The 24,896-nt window shown below is 42.7% G+C and overlaps 1 protein-coding gene across 8 annotated transcripts in view; it reads left to right on the top strand.

Annotated features, from left to right (window-relative positions):
• LOC106036755 (contactin-4) overlaps window positions 1-24,896 on the top strand; it is a 300,476-nt gene that overhangs the window by 133,570 nt on the left and 142,010 nt on the right. For all 8 annotated transcript variants that reach the window (XM_048068607.2, XM_048068576.2, XM_067002911.1 and 5 more), the window contains one exon: window positions 18,790-18,929. In XM_048068607.2, coding sequence (XP_047924564.1) covers window positions 18,875-18,929 — 55 coding nt within the window. In that variant the 5' untranslated portion in view covers window positions 18,790-18,874. The remainder of the gene's footprint in view (window positions 1-18,789; window positions 18,930-24,896) is intronic.

Raw genomic sequence — 24,896 nt, 5'->3', positions numbered from 1 at the left:
AGTTCTGATGGCGCACCAGACAGCTTTATTGTATGGTAGGAGGCAAGCTGTAAATCACAGGTAAGCCCTGCCTGTATTTATTGCACAGAAAGCCTTTGTTAGAGCTCTGTTTCACTACAATTAAAAGATACGTATTCTCAAGGAACCTATAAAGTAGTTTTGCCTATAAAGCCACGGGCTGCACCAGTATCAACCTGGTTTTGGGTAGGGAAAACCAGTGATTTAATGTTGAAAGGGTAGTGTCAGAAGGATACCAAAGAAATAAAGTATGTCTTATAGCAAGGTATAAAATGCAGTGTTGTAGACTTTAAAGGAGATGGCAGAATTTACAGAAGCTGACTAGCCCAGGCAGTTGGCAAACGGACTAAAGAAGACAAATTTAAGGCTTGCCAGAAGGAAACCCTATATCAGGGGAATGAAATTCAAGTGCTCTGCAAAAGAAATGTAAATAAGGCAGTAGACGTCTAAGAGGACTGTGGTCAAATAGAGAAACAGCTTCATGCTGAGGAGGGAAGATGTGCTGGACGTGGAAAAATATCAAGTGTAAGACCACGGGGAGGAATTTGGGAACAGCTGTCACATGCACCGGTAAGTTACTGTATGAATGATTATGGAACTTGAGTAGTTCGTAGCACGAAGAGAGATTTAAAAGTCGCATTTAGCTGCTGTTGATGCCTAAGCATGTTAATAAAATCTCTGCATAAGCTAAAAAAAAAATAGTGTTTTGTAGTAAGTGGCAATGTTCAGCCTGGAAGGGTACTAGGATGGTACTGATCTTTGCTTTTTTTCTGTGGAGTTATTTGCTTGGTAGATTTCAGTACATGGCATGAAATTACATACCCAAAGTAGGTTTGGCATGGCAACTTACCCTTATGGCTATAAGGGAAAAGTGGGGTCCTAACAAACAAGGACATCTCTGTGCACAGATCATGACTGCATTGGCCATAGGTAGGTAGATGTGTTGAGCGGAGACCTTTCTTTGCACCACACCTTGGGCTTCCGACTCCCAGCTGAGGAATCGGAGCCCAAGCAGTGTCTCAGTGTTGCAGGTAGTTAACAAAATGTCTCTGGTTGCTGTATGCAAGGTTAATACTAAGCAAGGCTACTAGTTAGCTGTAGTGATGATAAAACTATTCCCTTTCAGATCTTCTGGACTATGAGATACTAGTCAATAACTAAATTTGAGTGGATGTGTCAGATGTTGCATTTGTGATAGCAGGTGTTATAAAACTTGGTTTTCTGCAGTTTTCATCTTTATGGGCTATAGCGTGAAATATGGGATGAAGCTAATACACAGACCTAGATTTCTATCAGGAACATTGACTTGAGACTGTCTGATGTAGTCACCTGCAAGTTGTTCGTGGGACAGAACTGGTCTAATGTGTGAAAGACCGGATAAAGCCTACAAAGAGTTTTCTAATTCTTTGTTCAAGTAAAATGGAGCAACTGCAGTTGCAGTTAATGCCAAGTCCCACAACTGTCTGGGAGCGTTCAGAAATGACATTGGAGGGAAGGCGACAGGAGAGTTGCTGAGCTGTGCAGAATCAGCAGCGTGCCTTGCACAGGTGCTAGCAATATTGCAGGGCTTTCCCTTTCATGCAAGATTATGTCTTTAAGAGCATAGTACAAAGTAAGTCAAATGTACGGTATTCTGTATTCAGCTGCAATAATATGTTCTTGTGTGTTGAAAAAATGTTATGAATTGAGTTGAAAATGACATGAACTGTGGAGCTCAAGCAGTATTGATTTTAAAAACACTGCAAGCGCAGTGTGTATATTTAAACATGCAAAGTTTCACGTATCTTCTTATCCTGACAAATGCAGTTTCTGGTTTACACACAAAGCTTCTATCCTTAGTTAAAAGGGCAGGAGACCTGGCTTCACCAATGAATCATGGTACCTTCATAATGATGAGTTTGTTGTAGGCCTTAAATTATGAAGTTCAGCATTTGGTCCAGTCGTCCTCAAAGCGAAGGATTTGTTTCTAAAATGCTTGAGATATGTTTTCAATACTGAATTTAAAAAAAAAGTTAATAAAATCAGGTTTGTGTTACAGAGCAAAAGGCTCCACACCATATTAGCTCTTCCACAGAAAGACATTTAGGCACGGCTCTGAGATTCCCGAGCACCTCAAGGCTCATCTGATTGTTTCAGGTACAGTCCCCTTTATAAGGCAGGTGCCTGGTTCACCTCTCACTGATTTTTACGAATAGTTCTCGAAATATCTCTGTCTCCTGCAAGCGGGGCATGAGAACCTAATCAGGTTAGATGGCTGGTGATTTTCCCTGTGTATAAATTATGGATTTGAGGAGATTTGATGAAGCTGTGTATCTTTAGCTGTCTCCGTGCGTGCGGACTCACTATCTGCCCTCAAGAGAGGGATGGTAGAGGGTCATTAAACCATAATGGTATTTACTGGAGTGGAAGCATCGGAGACAGCCGGGTGACCACATCCCAGACTGAAGAAACAGGAAATAATTTAAACCCTCTTCAGAGGCTGGGAAGTGTAAACACCACGTGAAGCAGCAGAGGAGGTAGGGTGTGCTGCAGATCTCAAACGCAGCCAGGGAGGGAAAATAGCAAATAGCTGGGGACCCTGAAAGAAAACTGGGGTGGCACAATGAAGTCGTTCCTCCTCTGAGTCCTTCCAGCCCCCTCTGGATCAGCAAGAACCGCAGGTAGGCTGCTGTTCCCCCGAGGAGAAATCAAAGGTACCAGGGGCAAACGAGTGGCAGAAGGAGTGACTGATGGGGCAGCTGAGGGCAGTGAGCATCCTCGCTGCCCCCAGCTCATCACAGGGAAAGGGATGGGTGGAACAAGAGAGGGCAGAAAGAATGAAACCAAACCATCTGCCCCTTTCTGTGCTGATAACCACTAAGACTGGCCCTTCCCTCATGGCTTTCCATTGCCTGAGCCACAGCATTTTCTCCTTTATGGTTACAGCTATGTCAGGGTTAACCTTTCCAGGCAAAGCTGAACTCTTGTGATCTAAATGAAGAATCAAGACAAAACGTAATGAAATAGAGAAAATTATTTCCTTTTTTCCCAGAACTATTGTGTTCCCTATAGAGTTAGGTTCTCTGCTGGTGTTAACGTGTTCCACTGAAAATAACAGAAGTTGGTTAGTTTATGTGTTGAGTTCCAGTCCATGCTATTCAAGATGAAAATACGCTATATGGCTGTTTTTAGTAGCCTAAAAGACTGCTGATAATACTAAATGTCTTCTCCTAGTATCAAATTGAGGTAACGTTTTCAAGTTAAATATCCATACATGAGGGTTAACAAGGTTTTTGCATTACCCAGACACACTAACAGTGATGCAGCTTTAAATATCAATTGATTTAGAATATATTTTAACCTTACATCAATATTAGGGTTTAGTGTAATGCTCCCACAAGAAATCTACAGACTGATCTCCGTACTTGATATTAGGCACCACTTAACTGCTGTTTATTTCAACGTGTTCCCTAGATATTACATGTGCTAAGTTATATGTAAGCATAATGACATATTCTTGTCACAAAATGACACGTAACATTTAAGGCAAGTCATCAAAATCACTATGAATTAATTTTGGCCCTGTCTAATTACTGCTTTTTATTGGCTATGACCATTCTTGGGAGACGCGTGGAGAATCCATCCTGCATGGGGATGGGTGAAAACGTTACACTGGATCCTTGGGAGTGCCCAGAGGACAGGCGGGGGTGAGCAAGCACCGAGAGAAACTGGGAAAGAAAAAATGACTTGAGCAGCCCTTTGATTTTGAAAAGAGGACGTAGTTTGCAGTGAAAAATATTGATAAAGCAAATACTGCAAACAGTGTACGGCTAAGAGCCATGTGAGAGAGAGGTGCTGCAGAGCTGTGGAAGTCCCATGATAAATTGTCTTTGGCATGCAAGTTTGACCATTTCACCTGCACTCTGCTCACTAATCCATCACACGCTGCCTCCCCTGTTCCAAGTCTGTGGACAGCTTGAAACATTTTTTATACTACTAGAAATAAAAAAAAAAAAATCTATTTCCTCTATATATGCATATGATATTTCTTAGGAATGAATCAACAGGATGACAAGTAAATAAATTGTCTTAGCTGGAGACAGAAAAAAATATTTGGTCTTAAAATCTCAGGGTTGAGGTATATTTTCTTACATTCCATCATAGCTAAAGATATAATTTTTTTGAATTAAGTTTTTCATCAATTTGCTGAGTTATGCACACCTGAGTATAGATTTTCATTTTCCCAGGATGTCAAATTTAATGTGCTCTGTGTATTACAGCAGTTCAGCATCATGTAAGCAACATATATTAGCTATTTCCTTTCTCCAAAGTTTTGTACAGTTAAGTTTAATGAGTTGTTGGAGGCTGACGTTGAGGGAGGCAATAAGGAGATTTCCCATTTGTATTTAATCAGCTAAAATTTTGGTTGTGAGGAATTTTGTGTTGCTGTTGAGGGTCGGTCTGAAACAGTGCAGAGCACAGCCTGCACGTCCTGCCCCTGCCGTATGTGCAGCCCCGTGCCCTCCGTGCCACGTTCCAGCCCTGGGGGCAGCAGGAAAGATGTCCTTCAAAGAGAAGTAAAGGGAAATGTGGCTGAAAAGCCCAACATAACCACTGGCTTCATGTTCCAAATGTTGATGTGTTTAGAAGTCATCTAGTCTTTATTATTCGCTCCGTCCTCAGGCTGCAGTACACCCTTAGATTTACTGGAGGGGTCAGAAAAAAACTGCACTTTCCCATTTCATGGTGGAAACATAAGATTTTGGATTTCAAGTTGCTTCTACACAGACGTTCCATCTGGAACAGAACCTATATTCTCCTTGGCACCGTGTTTTTTGGGAGCTGACTGGGTGCTGCTAGGAGGATATCCCCCAAGAAAAGGCTTATTTTTCTTTCGCAGCTTTGCACATTTCTTTGCTGCAAGTGACGGCTGTGGGAAAGGCATCCGCTTTTCCCCACTATCCCTGTATGATGCCAGTGCCTATCAGATGGGGAAAATTAAGTGGTTTTTGAGTTCAGTTACGCTGTACAAAGCTAATGTTCTTTACATCCCACCGAATGTTTAGCCATTCTGAATTCTCCCTGCTTGTGCACCTCCTGTTCCCAGGCTACTTGGAGATTCCTCTCTAATAAAATTTGTCCCTAACAAATGCACTTGTGGTTCAGAAAATGAAATCGGCGGAATTGACTTTTTGTCTATGAGATTTGAGGGCACGTTTCGCACAGGAAATGGGTCAATACTCAAAGTATTGCAGTAGAATAATCTGAGGTTGGGATTTTATTCCTTGGTTAGAAGAAAGTTGTTTTTGCCACTCGGTTAGCTCTGCTCTGCCTTGCTGTTCTGCATCTGCAAGGCGACCACTTTTATTCTTTAAAGCCTGCCAATTTTGCGAATATTTTCCATTATATGTGGCAAAGCTAATCAATATGATAATTTGAATTCCCAGCCAAGGGTGAAATTCTTATCATTTATCATATTTAAACTCGTTCCATAGAAATGTAGGCCAAAGGAAGACACTAGAGGGAGAAGTGTTGCAATAACTTGCACGGCTCATGCAGTCCTGTCCCAGCTGTGACGTGATTCCTTCCTGCAAGGAAGGAGTACTCTGTCAGGGAATATAGCTTGCTAGAGTTGTTAATGAGCACACATTAATGCTGTTTAATGATGTGAGCTTAGGAGATGAACCTGGCTCTTCTATTTTATACGAGCATGCCAGTTGCTGGTTTTGTTGTTGTTTGAGTATATTTAAATACTTCTGCACTGATTGGAAGGTCAGCATTTTAGGTTAGCCACCTCTCCCCCAGTGCAAGTATGCGTAAGTATTTAATGCCACCATGAATTCAGTTCCTTTCCCCGTCTGGTACGTGCACTCTTTAGCAGTGCGTGCTGGTGGCGAGCAGCACTGTGGGCAGCATCGCGCTTCGGTCCCCGCTTGGAGCCAGCGCGCTCCTTGTCACAGCGCAAAACATCAGCGTCGCTTCCACGCAGGAGAAGATTTTCCTGGTGGTAGTCTTTGTGATAAATTTAAACTGCAGCTCAGGAGTTGCCTGATTTTTTAAATATCCTCATTGATATTATCCTCTGTGTGGATTTTTTTAAATTGTTTTTCTGAACTTCTTAGCTGAATGTTTCTGTGAATGAAGACGTGAAAGGAACCCACAGTCGTGTTCGTCATAAACAGCAGTAATTTCCCATCTGAGTTTAAAAGAAGGCAGAGCTCAGTAGTATTAATTGCTCTTTGTACAGAGTTTAATATTCTTACAAGCCTTAAAAGTCTGAGGAGTGCTTGGCTTGAGAAGTTCTGCAGAAGTGAGCAGACAGAAGGCACAGACAGATAAACCGAGGGACATTTAAAAATAGTAACTTTATAAGCTGAAATTAAATATTTTTATATCTCCAAACTCAAAGCAATTCAGTCTTGTGATTAGCACTCAATAGCAGTGCCTGCTGTGCCTTTATTCTGATTTTTTCTCATGCATAGTGATTAAAAAAAAAAGAAATAGGATTTTTCCCGCTGTGTTTGAAACTATCAGCTCTGGTACTTTGCCTTCTGTCTCATATTTTCAGGGAAACTACAGCTTTCTTGCACTCATCCTTCCACTGTGGAGGCTAAAATCAGCATATGTGCATTGCTTATAACATCTCCGTGAGCCTGAGCTGTATCTTGGCTTATCTCCTGCCACCCGGAGTCTGGCTCACGTCGTGCCATTGAGCGAGTTCTCTTACAAGCATCGCTTTGATTGAAATATTTATCTTTCTCCTGTTTTATCTGCAACTTCTAGCTCACTTTGGGTATTTCATAGTGTTTCCCTTGGCAATATGGTTGTTGTAAAATACCGGGGAATGTAATGGTTGTGCCTTTAGCAGTTGCTTTAATTAAAGAAAAATGATTAAGGGCTCCTTGTTAAATTTTGGTGAAGGTTTATAACGTAAATAGTTTCTCACAAGTTATCCTATACATAGAACTGATGTAACTGACAGGGTCTATGATGCGGGTATTTATCACATTGCAGTATTTCTTGTCCAGCACCATTTTTATTTCCAGTGTGGTCTTATCCAAAGCCATTGGAGCTAATAGGCTCCTATTACAGCAACGATCTGTAAGTCGGGCCGTAAAATGGGCTATTTCTGCTCTCTGGTTATGGCCACTTGTCATTGTTTTAACTGTCTTAACAGGAGATAAATTAACATACTACTGTTGTAACTGAAATTGTACAGTTTAAGTTTTATCGTGTGCACTAAATTCTTATCTAGCTATTCCAAAGATCACTTTAATTGTGTGGCAGAGGAGAGCCCTAATGAAATCCGCGTCTGTCCTCCTTGCCCAACCCACCCCTCTGAGCTGGCTCTTGTTGTTTTCGATGTCTCCCACCAGCTGTAGGGGTGGTTTTGCCTCTGGTGCTGTGGCTGTTCTGCTCTCTTACACATCGACATCCCCAGGTCGCCGAGGGACTGCTCGCCTTGCTGAGGCTTGCCAAGGGGCTATGACACAGTGCCAGATGTCATTCTCCAGAAGGACTCCTTGAAGGACAGAACTGAAGCCATGCGTTAGGACTCTTGGTTGCAGGCCGGAAAACCAAAATAACATCCCTGAGCTGTTACCCTTGTTTTTCATCCTGCTTTCAGTCCTGGTGTTATGGTAGTATTCTGAAAAGGCTAAATAGGAAAAGCCTTAAACAGTAGGCTGAGCTTTGAGGGATCTGTCTCTCCCTTCAGAAGTGATCCAGGGCAATGATTAAGATGACAGTTTCAGCAAGATGGATTCCTAACTTCCAGTCTATGAAGCTAAAGTAGATGATATTTTTCCTCAGACATGTTTTTCATGTCTTTCTCAGTCTTAGTTTTCTAATTTCATACTCCTCCTTGGTTTTTTGAACTAATTATTTTCAATTCAAGATGTGTTAAGAGAAGTTGTCCCAGAAACCCCTAAGAAGTTATGTCAAATATTGAGTGTATTAAATTTGCGTTGACAGATCCATCTATGCAAAACAAGAAGTGGAAGATATTGACTGCGGCTGGCAAAGAGTTGGCACGTAAAGATAAGGCGTAGATGAAGGTTGAAACGTTGACAATTAGTGCTTGAGGAGATATTAAAAGAGGGTTTAATAGGCAGTAAAAAGGAATGTTGTGACTGCAGCACTAGGATATACGGCTTATATTTAAATCAATAGATAGTTGGGACTATCTGCAAGCTGGCAAGAGATGAACTCTTGCCACCTCTTCAGAGAATAGGCTAAATTTGGTGTGAATTCATCCTGTTTTTCATTCTGACTCCATCTGTGCAAGGTGGAAGAAGAATCTGCTGTTCAGGGAATGGCTTGAAAATCTCTACACTAGAGACGTCTTCAGCGTCAAAAACTGTTGTGTATGCATTGAAACCTGGTCTCGACACCCCCCAGCCCCTTGCTTTTCTCATGGGTCCTCCCCTTGGTGCTGTGCTCTGTCCCCAGGCGAGGAGCACAGCTGAGGACAGCTCCTCCAGGGCTGTTTGGTGGCTGGGGAAGGGGAAAGCAGCTCAGGAGAGGAGCCAGGAGCCAGCCCTGCTGCCGGCAGGCACAATCCCCAGCTCTTCTGCTGCGGAGTGAAGGCTGCACAGAGCCCTAAGCTGAGGATAACAGGAACATGCTTTTCTGTCCATGTGTTTTGAAGCTGTTATACATAAATCAATGCTCCAGTCAAGTTTGCAAACCTTATTTCCTTTCATCTGTTTCTTATGACAAGAAAACCAGGGGATTAATGTGATATCTCAATAAATCCTCATGCTACCATCCCGCCATTCCTGAAATGCCACGCAGCTCAGATCATTTGACATACTTATCCGCTGCGGAGATGGTTCTTGTTTTGTCTGGCCGTGGGGTTGCTTCCTCAGTAATTGATATTCCAGATTGAGAACAAAACCATGTGCAATGCCCTCTTCCTCTGTGTACCTCCGCCAGCTGCTCGCCGCTTCCCAGCTTGATAGCCTGTGGCTACGAGGGAGCATGCAGCCAGTATATTTTTTTTTCCTAGCAGCAGCCAATACTTAGTGCAAGGATGTCTTTAAACAAATACACTGCTTCTATGAAAAATAGCAGAGGCAGAAAAAGGCAGTAATATCACATAATCTGCATAGTCAATATAGGCAAATGCAAGCGTGTTTTCAGCCCTCTAATAGGGTATCATAAACATGCAGGGTTTTATGGCATTCAGCTGAAGAATAGCTCCCATAAATTACATGCAGTGCAATTTCGTTGTTTTCATTCTGAAGTTTATTTCCTTTTATGTTTAGTAATTAAATCAGAGCAAAAGGATTGTGTTACGGAGTGTACCAACTAACAGCAGCGATTACACGAAGGTGTCGTCGGAGCCACCTCGTGTTGCTTGGCTGGGCTGGGGCTGCCAGTGCCTGGGCCAGCTCTGGGGAGGGTCAGCTCGCCCAGCGGCCGAGCTCTGCTGCTCTCCCTTTACCTGATGGCAAGTCGCCCAGGGCTCAGTCATGGTTCTTGAATCTCTGCTTCCCGAGCTGCTCCCAGATGGTAGTGCCACTGCGGCAAATGGCTCCTTCCAGCCTTCAGTTGTCTTCTCTTGGATGCTTGGTTGGTTGGTTTGGGGGATTTGCTCTTATTTTATTTAGAAACAAACATGTTTAGGTGTAAAAGCAGACTATTTGATATCAAAATACCACAGACAAGGTTTTGACTCAGAAGCATCTTTAGATTTCAAAGGGAAATGGTGGCACCACCATTTATTTCTGCAGTAAGAAAAGCCCTAAAGGGCATGCAACAGGGGCGCTGTGCCTTTGCTGGACATCCTGCATGTGGTCCTCACTGCTAGGAATACCGCACTGGTACCAGGAGGAAAATTGGTTGGAATTCTAAATACACATATTTTTCTGTATTACCTCCTTGCATGGGTTCCTTAATTTCGTATAAACAGCCGAGCATTTGGCTTTGCACCATGAACTGTGCCTTCTTACGCAACCATGGTGAGAAATTGAGCACTGAAAATAGGCTGCAGCCATGCGCTGATGGGAACCGCTGAGAGCAGCCCAAACACACAGGGCAGGGGCATCAGCACTGCGTTTGGAAACATGGAAATAAAATCACCGGGATTTGATATTGTAAAAAGCACCCCAAGCAATCAGGTGGGCGGCACGCCAGGCAAAGCACGCCTCATTGTGTGTGCATGTCCAGTGTGCTTGATTCCCCTCCTGGAATTCCTACAGACACAGGGTTTTTTAGTTTTTAAAATAAAATAGATTATTCTACAAGCTCCAGAAGTCAAAAATAAGATGTCATTAAGATGCTGATTTTAGAAACATCATAGAAAGATCTTTTAATATTTTTACATTGTTTTTTATGTTCTAGACCAGATTATGCTCTCTTATAAAGTCTATTTTGAAGTGGACTCATTCAAAAGTGAACAATATGCTTGGATTTAACTTTGAACGTTACTTGTCTGTCTTTGTTCAGAGAGTGACTGCCTTGATTCATTACCGCGGCGCAGTCACCTAGGGATAAAAAGCTTTTCATTGTCAGGCGGAGTCCCCTGAGCCCTGTTTCTTCGGGGCAATGTTCTGTCTAGCTGAGGTAGTAATAAATTAACCCTTATTCCCTTGGGAAATTTATGATAAAAAGTCAGATGGAGGTGAACACCTCACTTGGCCTACCAGTGTATCTTTGTGGTGCTACATCCCGGAGCTGGGCAGAGCGTCCCCGTTCTCTCCTGGAAGCTGCGGAGGGACCACGAGGAGGCTGTGCAGCTCTCAGGTCTCTCACCCGCAGTCTTCTGCTATCAGCAACAAAAGCTGAATGTGTCATAGGCTTCGTACCACTTGTACTGATGTGGCCAGGAGAGATGAGCTGGACTTGCTGACTACAAAGCCAAGTTTCTTCTGCTCTTCGAGGTATAAAACCAAAGCGTTGCCATCCCTAAAGCTGGCATCCTATGCAGAGCTGATTATTTATTCCTTGGGTGCAGAAGATAGCCATTCCTTTTGAACTTGCCGAATCCTGCGTTGAAAATCTTACCCTGCATGAGGTCAGGAGGGGTTTTTAGGTTGGTGAGCTGCAAGGTCACTGAGTGAGGCACTGTCCAGGAACGGTACTGCCTGTTCACCTGGTGGGTGGTTTTGGTATATCACTTCCATGGAAAAGGCTGAACAATACAAAGTGACCCCTAATTAACACTGATAGCTTTAATTTAGGCTTGCCTTTAGTCCCAGATCTCCTTAGCTTGAAGTGATTTGTGCTTACAAATGATTCAGGTTTTACAGGGCAATGCGCGGGGGCAAGGGACAAATAGCGAGGGCTCTAAGAGCGTCATGTGTGGTAGTTAGTAGGTAGTAATTAAAAGGCTTTAATTACTGTCATTTTTTTTCTTCAGTGGTGATTTGCACTCTGGTTGGCTGGAGCAGCAGGGGACGGAGGTGCTGTGCAGCTGGGAACACCAGCGTTGGGCATGGATCATTGCATCTGTAACGTTGCTGCTGCTCATGCTAGGGGTGTACAGGAATGCTGTAGCACAGTAAAATGTTGAGAGTGTCTGAATTATTGTCTGTTTTAGTATAATCCAGAGTTCCTAAACAACATGCAAGCCACGTTATGCATCTCTGCATAAGGACAGGAGGCATATAACTTCTGAGAGTTTGTAAGGTAGCTGGTGGGAAAGGGGTGGTGGCAGTGATGGGTGTCTGTCTGCACCTTCTGCTGTGTGAGTGGGGAGGGCTTCCCTCTGCCCCATGCCTGGCAGAGCTGCCCAGCAGCCAGCTCCCTGGGGATACAGCATCAGCAGGAGCTGAGGAGCACTGATGTCCTGGCAAGGCAGCAGAAGCTGTATTTAAATGCTAGAGGTCACGATTCGCTGCAGTGGCCGATTACTGAGTTATTTCTTCAGTGATCTTTGCTAACGTGGTTAGCACTACGTTTACTGTCAGAGTCCAGTTGATGTAATCCGATTGCCGTGTACAAGCACCCGTGAGTGGCCTGGCTAGGTCTGGCAAGTGTTTGTATAACTGTACTGCTTCCCCACGCCTTGTCACCTTCCCCAGGTGACAGCTGAGCTTTGGCAGGCGCCTACCTGGGAGCTGAAGGCTCAGGCACAGCGCGCCCCGACGAGCCTGACAGATACAAACGACAGGAGTGAGTTGGGAACTTGCATCTGTTGAGGTGCTGTAGCTTCCGTGATAGAGTGAAATGAAATCTCTATCGCGTGAGTGGGAATGAATGCCCAAAGGAAGAAACAAAATGTAACAAGTGACATTGCTCTTCTCATTCTTTTTTTTTAGATAATTAATTTTCTGAAGCGTTTCATTCCCATTCATCATAAGCACGTCTCAGAAACATGGTGTGTGTGTCATTTGTTTTATCAGGCACAATGCGCCTATATATATTTCATAATATATGAATTGTGTATAAGCACAACTCCAGAAGGGATAATTTCAGCAAGGAAGCTTGAGATGGATCAGGATCTGACAGACGTGCTGTGACTCGAGGAGAGCTCGGTGAGAGATGCCACTGGCACGCTCCCGCTACCCTTCATCTCCCCCAGACGTCCTTTTGAATTCCCTTTTCTTTTGTCGATGCAAAAGGGCCGCTTTTGGAAGGCCAACATTAATCTCAGGACTCATAACAGCAGCTCCCACAGCAGAAAAGAACGGTGTCCTGAGTGCTGAAAAAAATCAGGGAGATGTGTACATGAAAAAAACAGTCTTACTGTGAAGACTTGGACTTTTGCAGACACATCTTTAAGGCGCCTTCTATTTTGGGACACTCAATTTTGTAGGTCACTGGCTGCATCTGTTAAAGTGAGCCTGTGCCGTCTCCCGACGGTGACTTGGAAGAGTCAGAGGCTCAGGGCCCCGGACTGGAATTCTCCCCTTCCAGATACTGGTGTCTCTGAAGGCAAAATACATACTGTGTCTGTCCCCAAGATCTACATCATTCATAAGTTTATCTTACAGATTGTTAAGGAACATCAGCAATGGATATTCTGCACCCTACTCAGCCCATTGCTGTGCTTGAGCTGGCCCTAACATTACCAAAATTCTTAAAGTCTAAACCTTAATCCCTTGTGCATATTGATTCTTGTTGCATCCCTTTTGCACATGAGAACGTTTTCTTCTTCTATTTCCAGCAGTCTTTTACAGATTTTAGTACCATTAGCATTTTTCTCTTCAATATGTTTTATGCTAAGCAGCTCCATTCGCTTCCTATTTGCAGGATGTGTTTTGCAGACCTTCACGCCTTTGTGGCATTCTCCTTTGCATGCTTCTGCTTGGGGCAAACCTTCCTCGCCAGGCAGCACCAAACCTGGGGGCAGTTCTGCCTCTGAGACCTGTCAGTGCTGGAGGTTTCCTACCTAACGGGGAGTTGCAGATGAGGAGGACCTGCACGCCTGGTTCGTGCATCCCAGGCAGGGTTTCTGCTGCTTTCGCAGCCACGTGGCATCGTTCACAGGCATCCAGCCACGCGTGGGTCTGTCCAGAGCTGTCACCTTGCTGCTTACCCCCTGGCATGTTTGTGCTATTTGACTCAGCATCCTGCTTACCGCAGTGCACTTGTCTCCTACCCAACTTCATCCTTCTGTCTCGGTCTGCAATTTGTCCAGTTGGTCAAGGTGAACCTGAATTGCGTTCACATCCTCACAGGTATCTGCTTCATCTTTGTGGCACCAGCAGGCCGAATAAGCACACCCCTTTTCCATCCTTGCTATTAGCAAAAATGCTGGAAAACATGAAACCAAGGACAGACACACTGTGAAAATGAGCTTCCAGTAATTACCCTCCAGCTATGACTTCTCAGTTATACGTGCCCTTTGGTAACTCCAGCGAACTCTAAACTCAAAATTTCCTGTGATTAAATAGATGAAACACCTGTGCTGAGAATAGGGCTGTGAGCACATGTGGACTTGCATGCAGCGGGGTCTGTGTACGTGTCTGTTTTTAAAAATAAACAGATAATTCTGTCTGCTTAAATGAAGAGTTGTCAAAAAAAACTTATTCTCCTGCACTGCTGGGTCTGTGAAGCCAGGAAACTTATGGAAGGTGCTGGTGGATTTGAAGGGAAGGAAATGGGAAACAGCATTTTGGTGTAGGTTCACTGATCAATTTTAGTTCTGTTCATAAGACACGGAAAGCACGAAGCAAACACGTCTTTAGCGGACATAGGTGCTATAAGTTTTTATTAGAAGGAGGTATTTTTATTTCAGTGGGAAGGGTTGGTTGGTGAGTTTTTTATTTATTTATTTTGATCTCGGCTTTCTATGACTTATTTTCTACCTTTTTTTTTTTTCTTGTTTAGACAAGATGAATTTGATTTTATATTCAGCCTTTGTGCGTGGGTCTTGCTGAGACTAGTCTCTCGAGACTTGACCAGCAATATGCATTCAGTGTGGGCGCTCTTGCACTCGTCTGAGTGTGCCTGTCTGCTTGGGATCTCCAACGCTTGGTGCTGCCGGGAAACTGCGTGGCCCCAGGCTCTGTCTGTCACCACAGCGGTTGGGGCAACCCATAGCTCTGCTCTCTCTTTTGCACCCAAGTCTCGAGGTTATTTTTACAACACTATACTTCAGTTTTAAAAAATAAAAAAAATAAAAAAAAAGGTAATCCTTTGGAAGTTTCTGCACCCTGAATCACGGGGCAGGCACTGCTGTACCTCCTGACAGCTCCCGCGCTCGTGCTCAGAGTGGTTTGTGCTTACCTCTAGCTCTTCTTTGTTTAGGTGATTAAAAGATGCCTGTTGCTGTCTGTATGTGCAGCATGCTTCATTAACAGTGATTTATTTTGGAGTTTAGCAGGATTGGCACTGTGTAGCACACCGGTGTGCAGAAGGAAAACGTGAGATGATTGCTAAGGTTTCTTGCTGTTGCTGCAATGCTTAGGGGTCTGAGACATGTTTTGCAAATTTTCCTTCGGATCATTCTGGGAGTTCATTTAGTCCAAACTGAGCTTTTACGCTTCTACTAAAGGCTACAAAAGAGTGAGAAAAGGGAGTTCCAGCCAAAAAGTCATTTTTCACATGTTGAATATATTCATATACCTTAGCCTTATTTTTTTCTATTTTATTTTTTTCAAAAGTGCTAATCATTAAGAACCCACATGAAATTGCTGATAAAAAGCCATGCCCACTCAGAGGAGTTAACGACAAGTATTCCCACTGCATGCATCCATTTTTCCCACCCAGTTACACTCAGAGCTCTTAGAGTCAACTTTTCTCCGTCAAAATCCAATTACAAACAAAGATGCCTTTCAAAAGAATTTGCAGTGGATAAAGTAAAGTTAAAAAGACATCTGCACCTGTGTATTGGCATTATACTTTCTAATGGGATGCACTTCCAAACTGCAGCACCCCTATCTCATTTTCATCTTTTTAAAAAATAACTTGAACAGGGCTGAAACTACACACACTCCCTTCTGGAAATAAAATATTAAACTTTGCTAGTTTTCAGGCCCATTCCAGGCACTTTAGAAGCAGAGCAACCCCCCCCCCCCCCCCCCCCCCCCCCCCCCCCCCGAGATTTTATAGTCAGAAAACATTTAGAAATGGGAAGGATCTGTTCAATTATATATCTTTTGCTCATACACAAATGTTGCCTTTCCTGAAGTTGTTGCCATAAAAAAATCAACGTGTTTCAACAATTTTTACACGGCTCTGAACAATGGGCATACTGATATGAATAGCAGCTATGTTTACAGGAAAACATTTTTGAGATTGGAGTCATTCACATGTGAAATAAGGAACTATCATGAGAGACGAAAAAGCAACAGCATCTTGAATACCACCATATTTTAACCCTAGGAAAATATTTGTAATGGTAATCATCTAATTTCCTTTTCACTATTTTTTTATGATAGGACAGGCATCGTTTCTCTTCAGGAAACTTTCCGTGGCATGCTATGTGTGTTATGAGATGTATCAGTAAAAGCCAGGGCTCTTGCTGGGGAATACTGGGCAGAGGCAGGGCTCCGTGCTGGTTTCCAGTGCTGCTCCTGGCAGGCTGCTCCTAGCTCTGGGGAGCTGGTGTCCCTTCAGCCTCAACAGTAATCCTGTGGTAGCAATCCTGGGAATGACCAGAGGATGTGGTATTATTCCATATATTTAGAAAATTGAATATGCTAGAGCCTCTTCTAGGAATGTATTCTAATTGTTACAGGCTATAGACTTTGGAAACTCCACGCACTTATAGCCATTAACGCTGATGGAGATGCCAATGGCTGTCCAGCTGCCGTGGACAGGCAATTTGTTACTATCAGAGGCATTTGTTTCCGTTCAAATATCTGATTTTTTTTTGCTTCAAAGGGCATCCATGACCCTCTGATACTTGCTGGTTCTGTGGAGTATGTATTGAATAGCTGAATGATAGGGAAGACTTACAGGTTTTTCATCGGACTTGAGTATTAACTCTTCTGAGTACTAAAAAGGTACATTTTTAACGTAGCTTTTATTTTTGGCTGAAAGTAAGACCCAATGACTGTGTGAAATCATCATGGTAGGAAAGAAAGAGCCTGCTGGTTTTAATGCCCTTATAAGCTAACAACTAATTTACATTAATAATTTTGAAATGTCTTGTATTAGTTTTTAAAATGCTTAGAGAAGCATGATTTCCTGAGTAGAAGAAGAAAAAAAAAGAAAAAGCTGTAAGTAGAAAAATTGTAAGCAGAATATTCCAGCCTTCTCCCGAAGGGCTGGTGGGCCAGGGGGAGCTCTGCTAAGAGAAGTTGCAGTAGGGAAGAGAAATGAGTTGAAGACTGAGAATTTTATTGAATCTATTGAAAAATAGGGAATAAAAGTGAGAAGGGAGTGTCAGGAAACTGCAAAGAGGACTGCCGTCTCTGCGGCCCTCCCTGAAGAGTGATTCCTCATCTCCATCCTCAAAGCCCATGGAATAAACAGGGGCATTTTGCTTGACTTTGGGCAGATCCAGGGCTTTATATTGCAAGTGTTTTAACCAAGAGGCAGATATAATGCTTTTTTTCCCCCTACTGGCACTGTTTGCAGGCGGGAAGCTTGGTGCTGCTATTAACCCCCAGGGCGGAGGGGGTGCTGCGGCCCTCCTGTAGGCCGGCAGCTCGCGGGCAGGTCTGCGGCCGCTTGCTCCGGGTTCCTGGCAGTAGGTTAAGTTGATAAGTGCCGTACCTCTTGTGTTTTTAATTAGGTATCGGTGGCTGTAAGTGATTGTTCTGTTTCAGTCCCACGTAGCTTATTGCAGTGAGGAGAGTAACCGTAAAGCATTGCACAGCAGTGTAATGAAGAGGAGCTTTATAAGTGACACGATGGTCTTATTGATGGTACTAATACGTGGGGAAACAAGAGCATGAAAGAATTTCAGCAGCTGCTGGTGAATATAGGATTTATCTCCCGTCTCACTTAAATCAGTGTAAAAGCGAGAGCTCCTTGCCTTTGGCAGAAATCTCCGGGTACGATTATATCCAACGGAATTTGGTGCGGAGAGTAAAGCCAGTGCTTGTCTGTGTGTGCAGGCCCCGCAGTGGAAACAAATACATTTCTCGAGATCGCTACAAACACAGAGAAACTGTTTAACTTTGTAAATCAATATAAAGGTCTATGATGACATTTTCCTACAAAAATTAATAATTAATGCTCTAATCACTCACTTAAGGTGTTATTAGTTTCCATTGATTAGGCCTTCCTGCTAACCCCAGCTAGCCTAATCAGTCTGCATGAGAGCAGATAAATATATTCAATTAATCTCTACCCCCTTCAAAATTGCATCTTCAGATCGGAAGATAGATTCTTAGTCTTCTCAGTGCATCGAACCTGACTTTATTAGAAGAATCCTATCAATTTTACCTCACAAAAGCAAGCGGAGACCTCTAATGATGGCCCTTCACATGCTATTAGTCATGCAGTTTGTCTTGCAAGCACGAAGGCCCCTTAACTTCCAGCCCTCAGTGATATGAATAAATTATAACGATGTGTGTCTGACTTGATATATTTATTTTTTAATATTTAAATTCCTATGCTGGAAAAGGGTGTTGTTTGTTTTTTTTCATGAAAGGAGGCATTTTTTCACCCTGGGATTTCAGTGGGGGGGGATATGCTGCAGTGATATGCAGAGTGTGTCTTCAGATTGCCTGCTTGGAAACTTTAACTACGTACAAATTGTAATATAGACTGCAATTAAAAGATTGTTTTTCACCTGGAGATGTTTGAAAGGTTGTTTTCCTTTTTTTAAGGAAAAAAAAGAAAAAAAAAAAGAAAAAAAAAGATTTCCAGGGCAATGAGAATGGGAGTGAGAAGGGAAACACATCCCCCTCTCCCGAGCAGGGTGAGAACGCTTCCTAGAGAGCACTGCCTTGCAGAGGTGATCTTTCACCCACGGAGGGCATTTGTTGAGAGGAGCAAGAGTAATTCTCATGGCTTTTTTCTTAACCATAGTTTACAGAGTTAATGAATTACATGTAAGATTACCCTGGAGAGGCACTGAGCAAGTCTGCTGGTGAGAAAATGGAGAGCCTGCAGAAATCTCACCACATCCTGGTGAAAGATGCAGATCCGGGGCTACATCATCATCCTGAGCTGGCGCCCAGCGTACATAGAGCCTTGCTTTTGCAGATTTGGTTTCCTCTGCAAGTTTCTGTGCATCTCTCCTGACAATCATCTTCTCCTCTTCTTCAGATCAATGTAGTCTCTTTAGTCTTACTACTTCTCAGAATGATTTTAAATGTAATGTTTTAAAAACTTTCTTTTGGTTTTAAGATGCAACTTCTCTGAAAAGAAAAGTAAGCCTTCAACAAATGGAAGGAGCAGCAATCCTAAATCTCCTTACAATCTCTTTTTTCTCTTTTACAGAATAAAGGTTGCCTAAAATTTCCAAGGAGGACCCATTCTCTCCTGCAGTTCCTGAATTTGTCTCCTCTGACCTGGGAAGCTAAAGATGAGGTTGCTATGGGAGCTGCTCGTGCTGCAATCGTTCATGGTGTGCCTTGCAGGTAAAGTGTCATTTCAAAACTTTTGTTTCAAGGATGCTGCTGTATTTCACACCGAGGCAAAAGCGTACTGCGTTTTATATGCTAATGATAAAACAGCAAAATAAGCCCTTGCTCCATGTCTGGTGTTACCAAAGGTTGCTGCGCAGATCACACTGATGCTCTGAGCAAGCTGCTTCTCCTGCTGATTGGTATCAGCACAGCAAAAGCTCCGTGTTTCAGAGCTCTGCTCTGCCCATCTCCTGTTCTGAGTTGCTGTTGACAAACGTTGTTTTCCCATGCTCAGTGCTAAGTGTTTCAATGCTCAATTAAACCTACGTGGAATATAGCTTTAAATCCCATTAAAATGGTGTTATGAGGAGTGTTATAGCTAAGACCCTGCTCCATTTAACAAATAATTAGAATAACATATTTCAGTAATAAAACCATCTTCTGTAACTGTCCTTATTTAACTTTTTTTTTTTTCTGAGAGTTGCACTGTTTTGAGCAAAATGAAATTTCTGAGTATATCATTTTCCTGGAGCAAAAACAGTTCTTGAAGACCCTTCACATTTACAAAGGACCAGAAAAGCTCGCACCAAGCGAGTGCCTCTGCTCCTGCAAACTGTGCAGTCGGCATGGTTCACTAACATGTGTTTTGTTCTGGGTGGGGGCTGTTAGATTTTAATTGCTGTTTGTCACCTTGGTGTTTTTGATTGCTCTAATTTATCTGTTGCTCAGTGCTCAGTTTTGTTTAGTAACTTGTGCTTTCTTCTATTTTATATGTGTACGTTGTCAGGGTACTTTTTAAGCATTAGGTAACAACAAGCTGCTTAAATAGTGTTTACTTTCTTCTGCTTAGCTCTACTGAACACAAAGCCACTTTTATTCCGGTACTTATTGGTCCCTATTTTTGAAATTTGGTTCCAAGTCTTCCTAAATGTGCTATGACAGTTTCTGAGCTGGCAGAAAATTGGATGCAGAGAGATTCTGCAATGCAGTGCCGTCCCTGTGTCAGGAACTGTAACCCTCTAGAAGTTATGCTGCAGGAGTAAAGAAAATAGGATCCTTTATTATAAGCAAATAAGAAAAATTTTGGAAAAACAGAAGCATACAGAATAGTTTTGTACCATGATTTCCATATTTAAGGCACCTGTTACATAAAGTCTAAGGTCAGCAAAATGAAAGTTTCAGCAGAATGTGTTCAGGGGTTGTCTTCATCTTTTACATCTGTTTTTTCCTTTTCTTGCAAAGCCTCCTTTTTTTTTTTTTTTCTTTCAAAGCCTCCAGTTTGTCCACAGACCTTTTTGTGCTGTTCCAGAGTAGGTGAATGTTGTTTCAGGGTGGGCTTTTTGTGCTTTGCGCTGTCCCAACTCCCCGTGGAGGCAAGGGACATTGGGAACTGCTGCAGGGCTCCAGCAGCCGCTTGGGCTTTCTGCGTGTTTCTAAAATTAACATCTGTTCCCTGAAAATGGCACGAGAACTTCCAAACCCTTCTCTTTTGCGTCATTAAACAGCTGTTAGATCTGTGGCACAGAGTACCCAAACGTGCTGTGGAGCTACCAGCTACTAGCTGCTGGAGCTGCTGCACTCCAAGGGATGCTGCTATTGATTTTATGTGCTGGGGGCTCAGACGTTAGTTATTCACTGCAGGATAACAGGCTAAGGTAAGAAAGCTAGATCAATCCCAGGACGTAGCTTAAACCAGTTATGGAGAAGTGCAAATCTCATAATTTTGGGAGCTATCTGGCACTTGGAGAGGCGGCAGCATTGCTAAAGGTCTTTCTGAGCTTGATGCCCCCTTTCATCCATCACCCAACTGGGGATTGTGTCTTTCTGGGTAATTTTCTGCATTGTTTGGAGATGCATTGATAAAAACTAACGTGCTTGCTTTGACTCGATAGCTGATGTATAAACCAGGGTTTCTGGTTTTCTTTTCAGGAGTCTTTTCCTCAGGTGTCAGCTCTGGGAAGCAGCAACTGCAAATTATTCCTTTGGTCCCAGATAACTCAGATTTGTTAGGGCTGTCAAATTCCTTAGGTATCAGTTGTGATGGTGACAGTTTTGAAGTTCAGAGGGTGGGCGGAGAGGCAGGACAGGCCGTGAGGAGCAGCATGGCGGTGCCCACGGCCTGTAGTGGGGTGGCTGGGATAGGCCGCGCAGGCCTGAACGGAGCCTTCCCATGTTTGCGTGACTCTTACGCAATTCTTTGCCTCATTACCTTCCTGTGGCAATGAGTTTCACTGTTGAAGTCTTATTTGCATGTTAATGAGCTGCAGTCCTAGTCGCATTACCCGTGTGAATGTGCATATGCATATTTTATAATGTTACTTAACCTCTGAAGATCCGTACGGGTTTTGGCAGAAGGATGGAGCAGGCTGGCAGCTCTTGAGCAGTGCTTTTCCTTTGCTCACCTGGCTTGCTCGCCTGCCCCCAGCCTCGCAGGCTCTGGTTTCTGCCCTTGTGCTTGTTCTTGCCCTTTAAACACAAAGATCTCTGCTCAAAACAAGCAAGGCCGGCCCTCCTTTCTCCTTAGCAAGCACCTTATAAACACAATAGCTTCAATAAACAAATTCATCCTGCAGCTCTGTAATGATGCTTCTGTTTCCAGAAGTTTGTTTTGTCAAAGGGAAGGTGCTGTGGCAGCTCTGTCTGCTCCGACCAGGCCGATGGAAGTGGCTTCAGAAAGCCAAAATACAGGATGGAGTGTTTGTTTTATTTATTTATTTGAATTCATAAGTAAACACTGTACTTGCTAGCATGGCTTCGTCCTGCGGAGGCCCTGGTTTTGCAGCAGATCGCGTGGGCTGCGCCGGGAGAGCTGGCAGCTCGACAAGACATTGACGCTGATGCTGAACACGGACAAATTTCTTCATTGCCTCCAGGGTGGTTTATGGGTCACTCTGAAATTTCTGTTCTATGCTCTGTTACATGAAAAGCTGGAGTTTCACCACTCTCTGGGTATCCAGAATTAGATATAGCAGCGTTTGCTATGGGCTCCTGGCTGGCTCTCAGATGGTGTCGGGGTGGCCCAGCAACACCCAGCTTCGTTCTGCAGATCCAGGCACAGCATCATGTTTTTCAATAACAAATTCTATCATATTTTTCATTGGAGCAAAACAAAAGCATTGTTTCACCTATTTTCCACTGGAAAATACCATTTTCTAATCTAGAAATATGCACAAGAGAGCAAAAGTTAGGAAGACAAAAACATTTCTGCAGAGCTTAATTTCAATGTACTTTTTCAGAACTGTATTTTAATAAGAAAATATTCTCATAAATGCCTGTCCTGACATTCTTTCTCCTTTTGTCAGATTCTGATACAGCATAGCCAAATAGCTCAGCAGTGGTTCAGGGCAGAATATTTAGAGCATGGTTATGTAATTCCTTGGGAAAAAATTATATATATATATATATATATAAAAAAAGTGTGTTCTACTGTTACACAAAAATGATGGTAATTTACATCAATGCAGCTTGTGAAAAGAACTGGCTTTAATGAGCAAATCTGTGTATAAGAAAACTTACTGTATATTGCATATTCACATGGTGTCTTACTGACAAAGTACTGTATTTTTAGACTTTGAAATTTCAGAATAATACAAGGCCTTAGTTTAAACACTGAACATTTGCTACATGAATAGGAAGCATAAAATAACGTAATCAGTAATGGCAGTCTACATCAAACGAAGGGTGATTTTTCAAGAAATGTGGACATTTCTTTCCCAGCTCCCGTTGAATTCCAATGAGATCTGGGCATCCAGCTCTGTTACAAATTCAAAATTCATACAAAGATGAATATTCACAGGCCAATTTAAATGCAAGCTTCTATCCAAACAGATGTAGGTTATGTACAAAAGAAATTCTACTAATTTCATGTCTGAATATAAATAATTAAACCAAGAAGAGTAGTACATATTAAATGATGGTCCTCTGTAAATGATGCAGCAATTCAATTTGTTCAGCTTTTTTTTTTTTTTCCTGGTGCTCTGTAGTTCCCATGCCTAGTGCTTTGATTTTAGTGGGTAGCTAGAAAGCGATTAATCTGTTGCAGTTCTATAATTAATTAATTTATATTTTGGTCAGTTCTGCAACACTTTGCATTTCTGTACCCGGCTGCCTAATTACTGTTTGCACAGCACTTGGAATAGATAAAGCACTGAAAGACTCCTATTAAGATCATCGCTTCTCCACTGTGACACAGCCCTTGGCTTTGTGGCTGTCAGTAAGATGTCACTGAAGTTCACGGGAGAAGGTTTATACAGATGAGATCTGATACTTATACTTAATACTTCAGGGTTTTTTTTTTCTGAATTATTTGAGGTTTGTTGCACACTTAAAGCTCCTGTACTTTCAAATGGTTTAGAACGAAGTCACGCAGAGCCGTGCGTGCCAGCTGTGAGCATGGGTTTTCTACTGAAGGTTAAATACTTACTGGCATTTATCGTATATCCTTTCCATCCGAGCAAATGTATTACCGGAGATTAGCGCTGTGAGTGCACTGGTCTTCACAAAACTCTGGGCACCCACCACCACGGCAGAAGCTGTGATTGCTGCAGTGCGCCGGGGCCGCGAGCCCAGCAAGATTGTGTTTTTCAGTACATCAATATGATGAACAACGGTTTCATGAGTGGCTTTTGGGAATTTCTTTGACTGAATTATATTTTTAATAAAATTGAGTGTAATTTACTCCTGTCAGTAGCCATCGCGTGACCTGGATCCAGCAAGGTGATGTGGCTGTCAAAAAGGAAACAGGGTCCTAGCATGCTTCAGGGAGGGACGTCCAACAGAAATGGGGAAAGCTCACGCCTTGATACTGTCTTAGATGGGGTACTATGTGCAGTCCTGACTGTGTTAGGGAGGTGTTCAAGCCAGGACGAGGAACTGCTACAGCAATCTGGAGAGCTGGAGATGAAAAAAGGTTCATTTAAACTAGGAAAATAGAGAGAGGGGAAGAGCTAAGAGGGCACTGGGATAAGAACAATTAAATCTGAAGTGAGCAACAATTAATTTAAATTGAAACCAGAACTCTTTTAGACACCAAATGGGATTCTGTGGTATCACTCAGCTGTGCGTTGCTGTAGAGGAGAGGTTAGAAAATGTATGTGATTATGTGTAATGTATTCTTGTGTAGGGATTATACGACAAGTTTTTCTGTGATTGCAGAGGATTGGACTCAGCCTCACAAGGGGTCTGTACCCATTTCATGCTCCTGATCTGTCAGCAGCGAAGCCCTCGCTAGATGTGACCTGGCTCTGATCTAGGTCATAATTTAACAATTTATAAAGTTAGAGACAATATCAATGCAATTCACTCATTTTTTTTTACATGGAGATCATTAGGTACATTATATTTTTTTCTCTATTTAACTCTCAAGTCCATCTGGGCAAGTTTAATTACATCTTTCTCAAAGAAAAATTACTGAGGTAACATGATGCACTTTGAATAAAACGGAGAATACACAGACATTTTTATAAGCAGATGTTCTGACTATCTGTCTGTGTATTGATCCCCTGTGCATTTTATATGATGCCTCTTTTCAATTTAGCTTCTTTGCATTTAAATTAGTAGGTACGTATTGAAATTAAATCTCACTCAGGGAGTTACAAAAATACCTACTTTTCCAAGCATCTATCAAATTAGGAAGAATATGGACCCCAAATGCTTCTTTATTGCCAATAAGAATGAAGTTTTATGGAAAAAAGTGAGATGCTTAGTCTATTGCTTTATAGGTACAATGTCTTATATGTTTCTTAGCAAATCTAAACATTATTGGGAAGAGACCTCGTTTTGCAATTCTTATGTGGTCATTGAGAAGAACGAGAAGGTAAGAGATGCAGCAGGAAGGCTGCCAGGTCGGGCGCTGGGGTTTGCTGCTGACTGCATCCCGTGGCTGTCGGCTGGCTCCATCTCTGGGCTTTGATTTAGACGACACCTTTGCACAGCCTGAGAGCTGCAATCCTGGGCTACAGTGCATAGCTAGAAATAATG

This window comes from Anser cygnoides, chromosome 10 (genome assembly GCF_040182565.1).
Source record: "Anser cygnoides isolate HZ-2024a breed goose chromosome 10, Taihu_goose_T2T_genome, whole genome shotgun sequence".
NCBI lineage: Eukaryota > Metazoa > Chordata > Aves > Anseriformes > Anatidae > Anser > Anser cygnoides.
Note: the sequence above shows the minus strand (reverse complement) of the source record. Positions and strands in the feature narration are given on the sequence as shown.